General features: G+C 38.9%; 1 protein-coding gene across 1 annotated transcript in view; it reads right to left on the bottom strand.

Annotated features, from left to right (window-relative positions):
• The window catches only part of LOC126094563 (glycosylated lysosomal membrane protein-like), a 45433-nt gene extending 28670 nt beyond the window's left edge, over positions 1-16763 (bottom strand). The window contains exons 1-5 of the mRNA XM_049909021.1: positions 16592-16763; positions 16158-16513; positions 15826-16086; positions 15115-15315; positions 5348-5578 (exon numbers count right to left, since the gene is read on the bottom strand). Of these exons, the coding sequence (XP_049764978.1) occupies positions 5348-5578; positions 15115-15315; positions 15826-16086; positions 16158-16256 (792 nt within the window). The 5' untranslated portion in view covers positions 16257-16513; positions 16592-16763. The remainder of the gene's footprint in view (positions 1-5347; positions 5579-15114; positions 15316-15825; positions 16087-16157; positions 16514-16591) is intronic.
• Between the last annotated feature and the right edge of the window lie 219 nt (positions 16764-16982).

Below are 16982 nucleotides of genomic sequence, written 5' to 3'. Positions count from 1 at the left end.
ATCCAAAAAAACCACCTGCGGCTTAGAATCGAGTGCAAAGCAAGAGGAAGTTCTGAAAGATGTTGGTAGGTGCCGCCACAACTAACTTCTGCCATCGAATATATGTAGCGCTACAGAGGCATGCTTTGTAGGCACAAAGATAAATACTGGTGCCAAAACCTCTGCGTCACTAAATAAATTTAAAAAAAGGTGGAAGACGAGCTTTTTTTCTCCGCCCCGAGTTTCAACCACTGCATTTTCATACATTACCCAACGAAGTAAATACAAATTCCGTATTGTTCATCTTCGAATGTAGCAGAATTTCAATATACTACGAAAATCCGACTGGCAAGACTGTTTGGGATGTTTCTCAATATGGCCAACTCTACGTTCTGAATTTTTTCCTGCCTGTGAGAAGAGATTGTTGCTAATAGGAACCTGATGAAATGTGAATCACATGCAGTATTCTCTTCACCATAAGAATAATACGATTATAAACATTTTGCCATGTATTCTTTCGTGTTTGCTGGTATCTCATTTAAATCCTGTCTGCCTAATAAAACTACGAAACTAGAGTGACAACAGCAAACGCGGAAGAATATATGTATCGTGTCATGTTTATATTCGTATTATTCTTATGCCTAATAGTGATAGAGTCAGAAATGAAGCACGGCAACTGACTAGATTTTTAAATCTAAGATGACTAATTTCTGTGCAGAATTTGATGTACTAAATAAGCGGCCGCAAAGATTTTCAAACGGAGAAAAATTTTCGCCTAACTCTCATTCAGAACATGTTCTATCATACGTAGTCTATTATTTGGTTCTTGTTGATCATTATCCAAGAAAGCAGCAGTGTAAGTAACAACAATAGCAGTCTCTTGCCATTGTTTCGCTAATGAGACGATTCCTCTCTCTGTTTTTCTTTTAATTGTAAGCGGCGGTAGCGCGCACGAAAGCAAGCCATGCCGCGAGCGGCGACAGGCCGTAAACACGCACCATCACAATGCGACAAACAATGCATGACACAGTACAGTAATGCATTTTCAGCTTAGAGTGACGTAAACACCTATAACAAAGAGAACGGCACTTATCAGATCAAAGCAAAATAAGCAATCGATTCAAACCAGACAAAGCACGTGAAAAAGGAAGGGTACCCGTATAAATACGGACGGAGCACCTCACGCATAGCAATGGCTACCTGGTAAAGCTTACCTTCTAAGCTTACGACTCTAACAGAACTACTGTAGCTGTACAGTCATTCATTCGACCTAAATTGCGTCTCATATTACAATGGACCAAATTTGTTTCGATTTGGAGGTGCGGCCTAAAACTTCTCTCTCCCCTTGAATTTCGAGTCTCAAATTTCAGTTGCGGCTTACAATCAGAAATTTTTTTTTTCCTTTATTTCGAATCTCATTTTTCAGGTGCGGCTTAGATTCGAGTAAATACGGTATGGGCAGTGCTAGCCAGGACACTTTCTCTCTATTATGCCGGATGACAATATTCCAGTTTTGTGTAACTAATTGAATACTTTTAGATGACCAATGACAAGTGAGAAAAGGGAGTCTATTTGTAGTGCAAAAATGAATATCCGACAATCTATGCTGACTGTTCATGGTTACTTTGGGCCATGAAAAGTTGTTATACCTGCGCAACTTCTTCCTAATATTTTTTCCAAATGAAAGTACTGTGACAGTCACCTGTGTATACTTCAATCTCAAGGTTTGGTTGGAAGGCTACAGTCTGGCTGTGATTTGGCAGTGCTAATGAATGTAATACAAGCAGGCTACCTGCTGAACTATTGAGGCAGTGATTCAGAAGACCATCAGCGATCAGAGGATCTATTCATCTCTAATTTTCATTGTAATTTTGGCTGTACACCATGTAACGAAATTTTTATAATTATTGCAAACACCTTTTTTCAGGATTACTACCACTGTTCCTTTCAACACAGTGTGCATTCTATGGTTACATTTGTACCAAATTTGACACAATGACAAACTTCCTGCAATGAAGCATGCTGTCTTCTATTTTGTTGAGTACTTACAATCCCCTATTGACATACCCCTTCCCATCTCATAGCAAGTGTTGTTGCACAGCCCTGCAAAACATGTAACAGTGCTACCAGGATTTCAGACAAAGCTCCCGACCCCTATTTCTCCTAAATATAAGAAAATGTTAATGCAGAACAATGACAACTGGGAGACTGCACACACATTATGTTCATTAGTGGTGCAAAAATGTAGCTGCTGCTCTTCAGCAGTCAACTACCAACTTCTGAATGTGAGTTGTTTATGTACGTGGAAATGCTTGGAGGTAGACCTGTACATATCAGATTCATGACTAATTCATAAAAGTCAATAAATGCAAATTGTGAGTGCTGTGGAGAATACAGGCTATTCAGAGTAGTAGAACTGAGTTTACATTACTTCTTGAAGATCAGCATGAACGATGGAAAACTGGTCACATTAGCAAATGATAGGGCAGGAATAAGATTAAATTCAGTGTGGCAAAAAAATTAAATTCGGTGCACCACAAAGTTCGGTGCTTTCCCCAGGCCTTGTCTTGGACCACGTGAACGATTTACTAACAATGGAGGACTCTTCAAAAATTGTAATGTTTGCTGTTAGTAAGTATACTGACAAAGAGCCCAAACATGCCCTTACCAGACAACAGGGAGAATAGTGAGACAGGCTTACAACTTATTTGCAGCTGACAATTTAAAGCTTAATATTACAAAAACTTTTACTATGCAATTCCAAATAAACAAAGAGACTTACAGGACCAGAGGTAGAAATCACGAGTGTACACTGGCCAGTATGTGGTCAAGTTAACAACAAAACTTAGTTCCATCTGCTTTGCACTCTGAAATCTCTCTCACTGTGTTGGCCTGCAGACTAGGTTGTTAGCATACTTTCATTCAGTTCTGTTCTATGGTGTATTCTTCTGCAGTATTCTATATATAAATTCGCATTGCAGCTAAGGTGAAGAAAGTGGCTTTTCTACAGAAGCATGCAATAAGAATATCGAATCAATTTGGTAACTGAACAATCTGCAGAAGCCTCTTCCAGGACTAACATTTACATATCAATATATATCTATATTGTCACTTACTACATTTTCGCTGTTCAAGAAGTCAAACTTCAGCATCAGGCATGATATTTTAATTTATTACTTCTTTACAATGTACTATTCACAATGCACACAGTTTGCACATAGTTTGCACATAGTTTCCATACTGAATATGTCAGCAAAAATATGTTACTGTATGATGCCAGTTCAGGAGATATATCAAACATTTGGATGTACGAAAAACTAGCAAATAACAAAGAATATACTCACCTACTGTTTGATAATAACAGCACTTAGGGACTTCCAACAAACTTTAAGCATGATTTCAAACCTTTCTTCTGCATTTTCTTGCTTACATTCTTAAAAGCACACATTTATCACGAAACTCATTTGTAAAGTAATCACTTACATATCCCATTCTAGGGTTAAGGCACAGATTGCCAGTGGACATCAGGCAGAACATTAAAAATCCCCAGTTATTTAAAAACAAAGCAAAAGAATATTTCATTAGCCATTTCTGAAATTTATCAGAACACCTGGACTCCAGAACATAAATTCTGTGCAACTCTAATAATATTTGTATTAGATTACCCTTTATTTGACGGTATATACAAAACAGCTGATAGTGGTGTTTGCAAATTACAGTTATTGCTTTGTTTGAAGTTTTAGAAAACCAGCAGATGAGTAATATAGGTGAACGAGTAGTGCCCTCTTTCAAATTAAACTGTTTCTCCCTAAAATATGTATACAACTTAATTTAGAAGTAATTACCATAATTACAGTGTGAGTAGATTAGCACTAGTTGGAATCTCTTCTTGATGTACTCCACAGAAGTAGGCAACAGTGATTGCTTCTTCCAGTGAATGTATAACTTCCTCCGTTTAGGTAGCAATTTTAAGAAAGACTGGCTTCAAGGGCTCATCTGCACACGAAAGCGATAATCTAATTCTTTCGCACTGTCAAAGACGTGATATGAAGCGCTAACAATAAACAATGTAGCTGCGGTGAAGAAACAGCACATGTGTTTTAATACTGTACTTCAGCTATGACTCCTCTTGCACTACTTAGAGTTGTGAGATAATCTGTTCCAGTACAGATTCATTTTGCCATTGCTCCACAACTCCAGTCATTTCGTTACATACTGAACATAGGCAGTTTTAAAGAGGTGCATTGACATACTAATTTATATTAATATACTGCCAAGCAACAATTATTATATATGTGTATGTATTTATAATTTATGTGCATATGTGAGTTCTTGAATATATGTTTCAGTAATCTTTTTTTCATTTTAGTAGTTTTAACGATGATGTAAGCGGCAGAGGTGTGTAGGCAATCTGATGGAAAATTATTAAAAGAACAGTAAGTCAATCTTCATGGCAATTTTACTGCAAGAAGTCTGGTATTTCACATGGTAATGTAAAAATACTTGGCAAACGCACAATCGCAGCTACCAATGCCATTGTTCGCACACCAGACAATGTGTGAGAAGATAATATTGTTTAATCTTAATTCTTTGAAATATTTTATTGAGTATTTGATCTGTATTCTCATCCTTACACCCAGAAGCGTAATATCATTATTTATATGGCCCAATTGAATCACAACTAATGAATCACAGATAAAAAAAAAATTGGTAAATCTGAAGGTAGTTTTCAGATTACATTTACTTTCATTCCAATTGATCCATAGCAAGGAGGTCCTCCAGGATGTAGAACATGTCAGAAAAACAATAATACATAACAAATATTTACAACTAAAACAAATGAGCTAATGTCCCTTCCATAGTTCCCAGGTGGAATGATTTTTTTTTTTATTATTATGAGCTCTAATAACTAACAGGAAAGGTGCATTAATATGGAAAAAATACTAAAGAAAATTATTACTCTAGCTCCTGTATGCTTGCTTAGTAGAAACAGTAAAGCAAGAGAAACAGAATCATTCAAAGCTTTGAAGTAATGATGAGACTGGGGTATTTCACAGTTAATTCACAATGATGTTACTTACCAAACGAAAGTGCTGGCAGGTCGATAGACACACAAACATACACACAAAATTCAACCTTTCGCAACCAACCGTTGCTTCATCAGGAAAGAAGCAACCGTTGGTTGCGAAAGCTTGAATTTCGTGTTTATGTTTGTGTGTATCGACCTGCCAGTGCTTTCGTTTGGTAATTACTGACCTGATGAAAACTGATAGCCAAAATGAAATATATTTATGAATTGCAGGATACTCAAAATTAAGTGTTAATCTGTAAATTACATCAAATATTAGAACACGAAACCTTTACTTACGGTGAAAACACCTGGTGTGTGTTCATCATCTAGGCTCTTTCTGACATCGACAATCATAGTGCCATTACGCTGATCTTGACTGACGATGACAAATTCTACAGCAAATCGAGAATTGTTAAAAGATGGATCAGTGGTTAGTCTGTCAAATACCATATCCACCTGAGTGGTGTTTGAAGTGTGTAAAAGGTGAGGTAAATTCTCACTGTGGTCATTGAAGCCAAATACTTCTACCTAGGGTAAGAACAAATAATTCATAATTACTGTAAAGTCATTTACATTCATTTCTTTGGAATTTACAAATCTTACAGCCACATAAAAAACAACAAGCAACAGAAAAATCAATCAATTTTTGAGTTAAAATCATCTGCAAACACATTTCTACTTTATTTATAATGTACAATACAATCTGAAGCCCAAGGTTCTGCCTTCCTAGCAAATGCTGCAAAAATTACTTTTTTGTCCTTTGAATGTTACAGAAGGTCAAACTTTTTTAGTTACAATTATTTCCAGGGCAAAAGTATATTTTTCATATGATTCTGGTAAGCAGAGCTTGACTGTTTATCACAAGTAGAATGCACTTAATCCACACAGATATCAGATAATTCAAGAACTTACTGCATACAACTACCACCAAAAACGTTCTGAATTTTCCATTAAAAACTAGAGTTTTTTCAATACACAAAGAAACTGTGCTTTTTGGGATTTATTAGAATGACTTACATAAGGATACTTTTGAACAAAAATAGTAGTTCATACAAGTACATCACAACTCATCATTACTCTCATAGTAGCTAAGTTCTTCGATGTGTTGCTCTCCACCCCTAAAACCGATGTACAAAAAAGTGTCACCACAATCTCTATTAAAAAAAAAAAACAAGGAAATGACATGTGACACGGGTAAAAGGAGAAGGGGTCGACAGAAGCGTCCGATCCCACACGTCGGCTTTAACCCGTGACGTAAGGGTGTTGTCGTGTGTGACGCCATGCCGGCGCAGAGTTTGTTTTGTAAGTGTGGCGTGTTTGTAGATGTCGTGTTGTGGTTTTTTGTGCTCTCTGGTGGTATGTCCAGGGTTTACTTTTGTGTGGTGTGATGGGCCAGTTTGCTTTTGCTCATTATCCAGAATTGTTCGAGTGTCGGCTGTGTTTGTAGTGGAATTCGTTTCAGTGAGTTAACGATTTTGTGTGAAGCTTAATTTAGTGTTGTTCGCTGTACGTCATGTGGTAATTTTAGTAAAATTAATCCGTTGTTGTTTTTCTTCAGGAATGGATATGACGGATAAAATTAAGAGTGCGCAGGTCAAGGGAAGTGTTCGATTCCAATGTGCGGCTGTGTATGTTGGTATTGGGAGATGTTTTTGAGCTATATAGGGCAAGGGAAGTGTCCGATTCCAGATGATATTGTGTTTAGTGGTATTTGGGGAGTTTTGTGATGTCAGCTTTTTTCGTCGTTTTATGTGGTTTTGTATGGGGGTGGGTGTCTAAATTTGTTTATATTTAGTTTGCCCCCACCCAAAAACACCATTTCCCGCACTTGTCCCGTTAGTATCATTAGGCTTTTTGTGGAAAGTGTGTGTTTGTTTTTTGATGTATTTTCGTCCTCATAATGTGTACGTAACGACTTTATATGCGCCATATTGGAATTGTGGTTTATGCTCGTTTCCGCCATATTTGTGACGTCATGGGTCAAAGCAGACGGGCGGGATCGGACACTTCCGTATTTCCAGGAGAAGAGTAGCATCTTAACATTTTATTTACTTTTTCTGATGTGTGTACAAATACTAAATAGCGCCAAGCCTTTACACAGATATTGTAGTCTACCATCTTCAACAATTGCGAACTTTTGTCCTTTCTGCTACAGACAACACCACATAAATCGTGTAACATTAAGGCATGGCAATACACAGAAAGACTACTCCAATTCTGCAATCTTCAGGGATCAATTGAAATGTGCAGTAACAGTTGTTGGCTTTGATTCTAAGTAAGTATCGTGTTATGTGACACCATGGTTGTCAACATATTAGAAATAAATCATGTTTGAAGAACATGTTTTGTAGTATGTTGTCGTGCTCTATATTGCTGGATGTTGGTACTTTAAATTTGTTTTAAGTGTTCAGTGTCATTTGAGGCTATCAGCACAATAGTGGCCTAACCCATATTTTTGGAAAAAATGAGATATTCACACAGAACATCACTTTACACCCTACCATTATGTCCTACAATCACCGAACATGTGTTCGGATATCATGGACAAAGTGGCAGCATCAGATGATGTTTATGCACCATGTAGTGCCGTACGAAACGGAGCGCAATAGTGGCCTATGCCACATAGGCCACTATTGTGCCATGTATGCGAGTAGGCCGGTGGACAGCGTACCATAAGTCATACAGCACATGATTGACAGCGGAGGACACAGCTGCAGTATAGACTCACAGTATTGTGGTCGACACACCACTCAACCCCGCGCGTGTGCGTGAATTTCACATCTGTTTGGATCGAACACTACTACCAATGCCTCAGAGGTGGCAAGTGCACCTGGCCGATTCATCCAGCGTGCAAGTGGTAGTACATCAAAGGATACCACCCCCACTATGTCAACCATGGACGTATTGGAGGGGAATCTTAGTAATGGTACCATAATTGCACTGCAATGAGGAATAAAACGGGTCTGGAATGCACACCCGTGAGGATGGAACATTTGAAAAGAAAAGCGATTGAAAGGGGAAGAATACATTAACGTGAAGGGAAATTTAGTGCCAAAGAAATGTCCCACCCTCTGAGCATGTGCGTGTCAGAAGGAATGTGGTCGACATTTTTCACCCGAACAACAGCAACATATATTTGACTCGTTCTATGCATTAGGTAATTTCGACTTTTAGTCAGCATACATTTTTGCTATGGTGAAGTTAGTCCCTACGGCCCGTGCATATTCCTTTGGCACTACAGAGTCACGATGAGTAACAACACGCCTATACCATTTCTAGAATGTAGAGGGAGTGGACGTGAAGGTGTGTAAAAAGTTCTTAAAGAACATTTTGCGGATATCAGATTGTAGGATTACAAGGGTTCTTTTGGACAAAATGCAGCACCAGACCCCACCCAACAATAAACAAGGCACATGCTCTGCTTAAAACAAAACAGCAATATCAAAGATGGTTGCACTGGAGAACATAGAACAGTTTCCAGCATATCTGAGCCATTGTGCAAGAATGAATGAAACAGTGGATCAGAAGTATTTGTCACCAGACCTGAGCATGGGGCAGTTATACCATTTATATAAAGCTGAGCATGATGATCCGGTCTCTTACTACATGTTTGGTCAGATATTTAATACAAGATTTAATCTTGTCACTTCATCCCCCTGTAAGTGATTCCTCCGTAAATGTGACCTCTATAACATCAAAAATGCTGCAGCCAACCCCGTGGAAGAGAAGGGTAAATGGGAACATGAAAGATTTACATCAACGAAAGACCGAGAGTGCGCATATGGGACATACTGCCTCAGAATACGTGACATATGTACCAAGAGAGCTACCACGTATGTATGGAGTGAGGGAGAAGCATTCCAAGGACTGCAAGAAATTAGATTGTGTCTCATGATTTACATTAAACATAAGGTCCAAACAAAGTGACTGATTATGTACTGTGATCAATGTGGCAAGCGAAACCTGAATCAAAAATGGCCTTACTGTGTCAATTCATGGTTCCGTATGCAGACTTCACACCAGAAGTAATCGCCTATAAATTCATAGTGAGTGGGCATTCATATCTAGCATGTGACCAGGACTTCAGTATCATCATGAATAACAAGAAATTTCACCCCGAACATATACACACCCTCTGACTGGATGAATCATAATCACTACATGAAAACAACAACCCTTCACCACTATACCGATGACAAGGAATGATTTCATGTCCACAGTACATTTAGAAATGTGTAACCGTAAAGTGTCAACACAAAATACCAGGTTGCAATGGTTCCATATTCAGTGGCTTCAGTGTAAAGCATCCTCTCCCCGTATGTTTTGTAAGTACTCCAATGAGCCAGACGTCCTGTTTGCCAACGTCAATTTTGCTAAATGAGGGTCAAAAGTAATTGAGACTCTTGACTTACTATACCCCAGTGGACACACTATTAGTGCATTGAAAAAGACCGATTTAATGACCTTGCTGCAGTTCATACCCCCAGTGTACCATGGTTATTACCATAACTTGAAGACAACTGCACAGTTGTGTGGTGACACCATCCCTGTAAATGATGATTTGGATGATCATCATTAATGCCTAATGTGTATCTTGTCCAATGTTTGACTACAGCGTCTAAAGCAATTGCCCTATCCCACATTTTTCACGTATTACGGCCAAGTGCGCCAAAACAATAATGGCCTAACCCACACAAAAAACATTCTAAAAAACACTATTTCGGTCAACTCCACTTATAACCGATTACTGGACACCATACCACGTTATGTATACCACAATCATTGCTATATGCTGCAATCACTACCTTACACATCAATTCTGCAAAACTCAAGATCTTCCAGTGGCCATTCTTACAAACCAGTGTGCTGTGGGTTAGGCCACTATAGTGCTGATAACCTCATTTAAGGTTTGTCTGTCAAGTGTATATTACTAAACAATGGAAAATCCAGGATGAAATAATGACAAAATTATTCTGGCCTTGGCAGCCAGTGACTGTGTGTGTGTGTGTGTGTGTGTGTGTGTGTGTGTGTGTGTGTGTGTTTCTATTCGGATGAAGGCCTGTTTGGCTAAAACCTTTGACAGTCTGAAGTGCTTATCTGCAACACAATATCTCCACTCTATGTTATTTATAGACGTCATATTGGGATTGTGTGTTTGGAGCTTCCTTAGCAATTTACTGTACTGTCAGTGGTTATGGGCTACAGATTTGTTTCTGGCTTTGAAATTGTTAGTTCAGCACACTGTTGGTGACTGGACATTTAATTTATGTTTTGTATTTGTTCTGACAAAGAAATTCACTAATACGCCACAGTACGTGCAATGGATGACGATGCAGTAACAACAATGGAGGTCCTTCAGTAGTATTGCCTGTTGGCTAAGCATCTCAGGATCAATTTCCCCATCATGCACAGACTGTAAAGGTACAATTTTCCATTAGTATCTAGTTCTTTGGTACAACACTGAATACATATGATGTATTCACCTCTGATATTACTGATAATGTATCACAGGGTCTACAGATACTGTATGTTATGTGGATGTACAGAGGGGATTGAACTTTCTGTATTTAACACATTATAACATAGAATCTAACTACCGCATGAGTACCAAACTGCGTAGCATTAATGTCCAGAGTATGCAGTGCATGATTTCTGTGTGTCACAGCACCACCCTCCAGTTCCAACTATAGCCACTAGGTGCCATGACCAGTCACTGTTATCCATAGTCTCTCACACCTTACCAGCTGCAGTGCACTTTGACATGTCCTCATGAGCACGGAAAAAAGGAGCCAGGGTGTTATTGGTGTAGCTCTATTATCAGTACAGCAGTAATGCTGCAGCTCCACTTCGAGAATATAGCCAGTTGAAGGGATTATGGAAGGGTCCTCTTGCTCCACCTGCTGTGTGGAGTATCATAGTTCAAATCAACTGGAGAACTGGGCTTAGCTCCGGGACGAGACCGACAACCAGTTGCACCACAGATGGTTTATGAAATCGCTGTTGCTATAGTACACAATGCTGTGCACAATTCCTGATTGTCAGGCAATGCAAGTGCTGTGTCATGAAAGTTGAACATTCCATAGTCCATTGTATGGAGGTGCTTCAAACCATCCTCAAATGGTACCCGTACAAAATCCATATTGTACAGCAGTTTGCACCACAGGACACACAGTGACGTGCTGACTTCGCTCTCCACTTTCTCGCAATGATTGAAGTTGTTCAGGGCTAGCCCTGGACCATACTATGGACAGACGAATCTCATTTTTCTCTGACTGTGAGGTGGACACACGCAACTAGCAAGTGTGGGGACCTTACCTCCTGTCATTGTACATGAAGTTCCTCTTTACAGTGGATGTGTCACTGTAGTATGGCTACACAGATGCGTTCACCATTTGCCCATTCATTTTTGAACAGGTTGGCGCTCTAGGAGCGAAGATGTACAGTGTGACTGGCCAGCATTACTGTGATATGCTTCACCAGCATGTTATACTGGTTCTACAGGAGACACACATTGAACTTTACAGTATTCATGCAAGGTGGGGCCCCACTGCACATCACTTGTAAGTTCACATGCTTCTCTGAAATACATTTGGAAATGATTGAATTACCAGCCTATCATTTCCAAATGCTTGGCAGGCACTCCCTTGATTTCTGGTTGTGGGGCTACCTGAAGGACAGGGTTTACCAGGGGAACATTCACACGTGCTTATCTGAAGTGCAGCATATTAAGAGATAGCCAGCATACCTACGGATATGCTTCGTTCTGCTGTGCAGAATGCAATCCTGCACTTTTGGACACTTCTGGACATTTATGACTGCCATGTTGAGCACCTTTTGTAGCAGTAATGATACCACTATGTAACTGTATCATGCACCATTGTCACACATCAAAAGTGTTTCAATTTAACTGATTCTGAATTATTTCTCTTCCCCAGGTCCTTGACATTAATGCTACCACATTTGGTCATCATGCGGTAATTAGTTTCCACGTTACAATGTGTTACATAGGGAAACTTTAATTATAATCACATGGTATATTAATAATATACTACAATTACATGAAAACTTTTGAAAACAGTGTAATTGGACAGATAAAAAAACTACTCACCAAGTGACACCAGGAGAATGCTCAAACAAAATATTACAACACAAGCTTTTGGAGCCAGTAGCTTCTTCAGACAGGTTTTAAACTCAAGGAAGAGGGGAGAAGGAAGAGGACTGGTGAGGTTAAGGAAAAGGGGTAGATTTTGGGAACTCACCCAGAACACCAGGTCAGGGGAAACTGATCCCGCCCACTAAGACCCCCCCCCCCCCCCCCGCCGCCCAGGGTTCTGGGTGACTTTTCCAAACTTTACACTTTTTCCTAAAACTCACCAGTCCTTTTCCTTCACCCCTCTTCCTTCCCCTTCAACCCTTCTGCCAGAGGGAGCCACTGGCTTCGAAAGCTTGCATACATAATACTTTTTATACGAGTGTACTGCTGCTGCTTGTTGAGTAGTTTTCTTTTATGTATCCAATTGCATTATGACATTCCCATGAGTTAGATAGTTGTCCTTTGGTGGTATTTGTTTTATGGCAGTTCATGATATATGGGTGAATTCACACATGAATTTTGTTCACTCTGAATAGTTTCTTGTGTCGTGATCTAGGTCATTTCCTATACTTTGTTTTTTGACATGCCTTGGACATTCACTTTATGTGTATGACATAAGTATGCCTATCTACAGTTTGCACCTCAGCATTTTATACTTTGACATGACGTATAGATTTATTTAGTCATCTGAAAGCTTACCTTGCTGACACTTAAGAGTTTGTTGAAGCTGTCCTTCTGCACCTATTACTTTCTCACAGATGTGTTGTTCACACTAAACATTATCTTGGGTTCTATATATACTGTGTATGGTATGACATTTAGTCTCTGACACATTCGTGAGCGGAAACGACCATACGCTACAACTCCAATATGGAGCCTATGATGTCATTACGTGAACGTGACCACAAACACGAAAATACATTGAAAAACCAACACACTCATTCCACAGAATTTGAAATGAAACTAACAGGACAAGCGTGGGAAATTTGAGGTTTTTGGATGGGGATAAAGTAAATATAAACAAATTTAGACACACACCACCATACCAAACCACAAAACGACAACACAAAACTCCCCAAATTCCACTAAACACAATATCCTCTGGAACTGGACACTTCCCTTGACCTATATAGCTAAACAGCAGCTCCCGATCCCACAAATAACACTTCTCTTGACCTATATAGGCTAGTTCAACAGAAACAACCAATACCAAATCATAAAACCCAAAACTACAACCACGTCCACAATCATCTCAACACAACAAACCAACAAAACTGGAACAGAAACACTTCCCTTGACCTGTTATCCTTACATCTCCACATCCCTGGCCCAAGACGCTGGAACTTTAGCAAGCCTCATTTCTTCACAACACTGAACACTTCACAACTTCACCCGAAAATCCCGAGTGCTGAAGAAATTTTATTAGAGACAGCGCACTGTCCCCCATCATCACCAACAACCGAAAACTGTTGACCTGCTCAGTCATATCCATACCTATCAAAGACATAAAAAAAAATCTACCAAAATTCACACACTACAAACAAAAAACTACAACAACATCGACATAACAGAACCAAAATCGTTAACTCACTGAAAAATACTCCGCTGAAAGCACAGTCACTACTGATATCACACATGTGCAATGCTACCACGCAAATGAACCCCATACGCCATGTAACACATTACCCACAAACACACCACCAGAGACCCCCACAAATCACACCAAAACGACACCTACAAACACGCCACTCTCACAAAGTAAATTCCACACCATCATGGCATCACACACAACAACAGCCTTACACGGGTCAAAGCCAACGGGTGGGATCAGACACTTTGGCCAACCAACTGAACAACCTGCTGCAGCACTGGTATCTGACACTTCAGTTATTCCCTCTTCAATAAATAAACTACATGAATTACTGTGTTTTTCTATTTTACTTTTCTACTTGATTGAATCAAAGTTAAGTACAGCACAAAATGTGTGTTATATTTACACTGTGGTACCATTAGTACTGATTAAAATTACTGGTAGAAGTTAAAATAATGCAATGTGACACCTGTAAGTAGCAAAAATTCTAGCACTAAAGCAGCAGCCCCCCACTATATATTTACGAGTCATATATTTTAAGAAATACACAAAACGAGAAAACCACTGAATGCTCTTACAGTAGGCCCTGCTACAAGGGACAATCCACAACCATAGCACAAATAAAATGTAAAAGTTGCGAAGCGAACTCTTCTATTTCCTGAAGTTTATGTAAAGTCTGTGTACTTAATAAGCATGAAAATATTTGAAGACTAGTCCTCAACCCAACATAGATTTTCTGAGTTTACCTTGCAGTTTTACCTTTTGTAACAAAAATACGCCACAGATTAATATGTCACCATATCTTTGAATTCACATTCACTGTCTTCGCTACAAGCATTTTGGGTTATCCAATACTGTACAACAGCTGGGTCAGCTGAACCTAGAGATATCACCTTTGTCCCGGGGTTTAATGACACTCCAGCGAGTGACCTCATACATGTGCAGAAAGGAAACAAAACACTGCCTTTTGGTTTATATTACTTTTTGGGTTGCGGTTTCTTGCAACGGTATGATCTGTAGCAAAGCCCGAGGTATAGATTATGCTGACAGGTGACAAAATTTGTGGGTTAGAATCAACAAGTATAAACATGAATCTCAGCTGTACTGTTATACTGATCTGTAGCACAGCCTATGATCTAGATCAGTAGGAAAATTGACAGTTTGGTTGCAATTTGTTGATGCTGCAATGACAGCTTCAGGTAATCCCAATGACCCATAGCATTCAGTGTTTTGCTTACTATTCTGGTTAAATGCCTACAAAAGAACATGTTGCATAACAATAGTAGGATTTACCATTTACAATTTAATTTAATTTTGAAAGCCCAAATTTTACACAAAACATTCAATAATTTGGCCACTGGTTACTACAAATAAACATACCTCTACTCTCAATGTTCCATTTTTTGTGACTACTGAATCATTGTAACCACTGGCTTCTGCAGTTAAAACCATAGATTTTTCTTCTTCTCTAAACTGGGTTCTGTTCCAATTGAAGAACTGTGTGTCCAATTCCTTTATGTATGAACTGTTCATATCAGCACGAAACATACCAGTGTCATTGACATCGTTGAATTCCCACACCTATATTTTTAAAAAATTCCAAGAAATCTTACGTCCATCAATCGCATACAAATGAAAAACCTATGTAATAATGCTTCAAAAATATTTTTCTTGTTATTGTTTCTACATGGTATAACATTACATTTTAATGCAAGTGGTTAGCTCCGTTAAAGAAGAACAGTTGATACATTTATGACAGTTACAAAGAAACTTTTCATTCATAAATTCAAGCCATTATTTTACTCTCTGAAGTAGAAAGTGATCATTGTGGCGAATCAATTGTATTCTAAGAAGAATTAGTTACTTCCTTCTGTTATTCTTTATTCATCATGCACTGAAACAATTTTCAATTGCAGATTGAATTTTTTTTATTTCCCTGATGCACAAAAACGGGGCCTCGGCAAACCCCGTTCCCGCATTTTCCCAAATATACTAAACTAGTCTAATAAGTAAAGTTCAGGCAACATTTCAAATAGAGAGCTTGGTGGTACACTGTCCTAATGCGAACAGGGCAAGATAAATTTTTCAAACCTTGTCGATGATGATTCCAAAACTATAAAACGGATCCGTAGAAAACGTTAAAGATCCATCTTCGCCATCAATGAAGGCCCTCCAGTCAATCGTGAGATTTGAATCCTTGTCTGTAAGTGCCAGTAAAACAGAAGGCTTCGCAGTAAGATCCCACACATAATGTAATGTATCATTTGGACCTTCTGCTTTAACATACACAACAGAATAATGTGAAGTATTGCATTGTGCCAATGTGCAATGTGGATTCAATTCTGAAGAAATCTGAAAGAAAAGGCATTGAAATAAGATGGCGTTAACGAAGTAACTGAATACTCGTCAGTTATCACACATACCCTTCTTTCCAGTCCGTCTCCCAACGGCAGGCATGGTGCAGCTGTTAGTAAAACAACAGTGAGCAACTTCAAAACAAAATGCAAACTGTGAACAGCCATCTTCACGGACGCTTTGTTGTTTGACTTAAAGTTGTGGCCGCCGATGACGCACCTTCACATGATTCCCAAACTCCACCAAATAGTAGCTGACGTCACATTCATGCTAGGCCAAACTACGGACTACTAATCAATGACTTCTCCCCCAAAAGAACCTTGGCCTTCACGCTCATGTATGAATAAATAAAGTGTCGCACTGTCTCTCGTCTCCGCTGTCACCGAGCTCAAAGATGCTCCGAAGACGCAGACGCACAAGAAATCTGGAAAGCGCATTCAGTGTGTCTGTTTCTGTAATTCAAACTCAGTTCAAGTCTGAAGTACTAAATTCAAAATTATACCTGCCTTCTTTTTCTTTACAAATACATTTAATACTGGCAAATCCATCCAATCACTACGAGTGGTGGTACCACAGAATAAACAAAAGTATTCATCACAGATTTCATATGTTCTCATGGAGGTTGGTTAATTAGTTATGTGTTCTATGCATCATTTTGCATGATGGTTATGGTATGCAATGAGTCGTACATTCACAACGCAAATTAATTTTACATATGGTTATCATTGTGAACATTTGTCAGTTTTTTTACTTCATTAAAGATCTTCATACGCTGCAAGAAGTAATAATCATAACTATTTTGTAGCTGACTTCGGTAACATAAAAAAGTACCTAACGTAACCCTGATCAACGAAAATGAGAGATTTTTGTATCACTGGGTGAATACAGATAAT

This window comes from Schistocerca cancellata, chromosome 8 (genome assembly GCF_023864275.1).
Source record: "Schistocerca cancellata isolate TAMUIC-IGC-003103 chromosome 8, iqSchCanc2.1, whole genome shotgun sequence".
Taxonomy (NCBI): Eukaryota; Metazoa; Arthropoda; class Insecta; order Orthoptera; family Acrididae; genus Schistocerca; species Schistocerca cancellata.
This window is presented reverse-complemented; position numbering and strand designations above follow the sequence as displayed.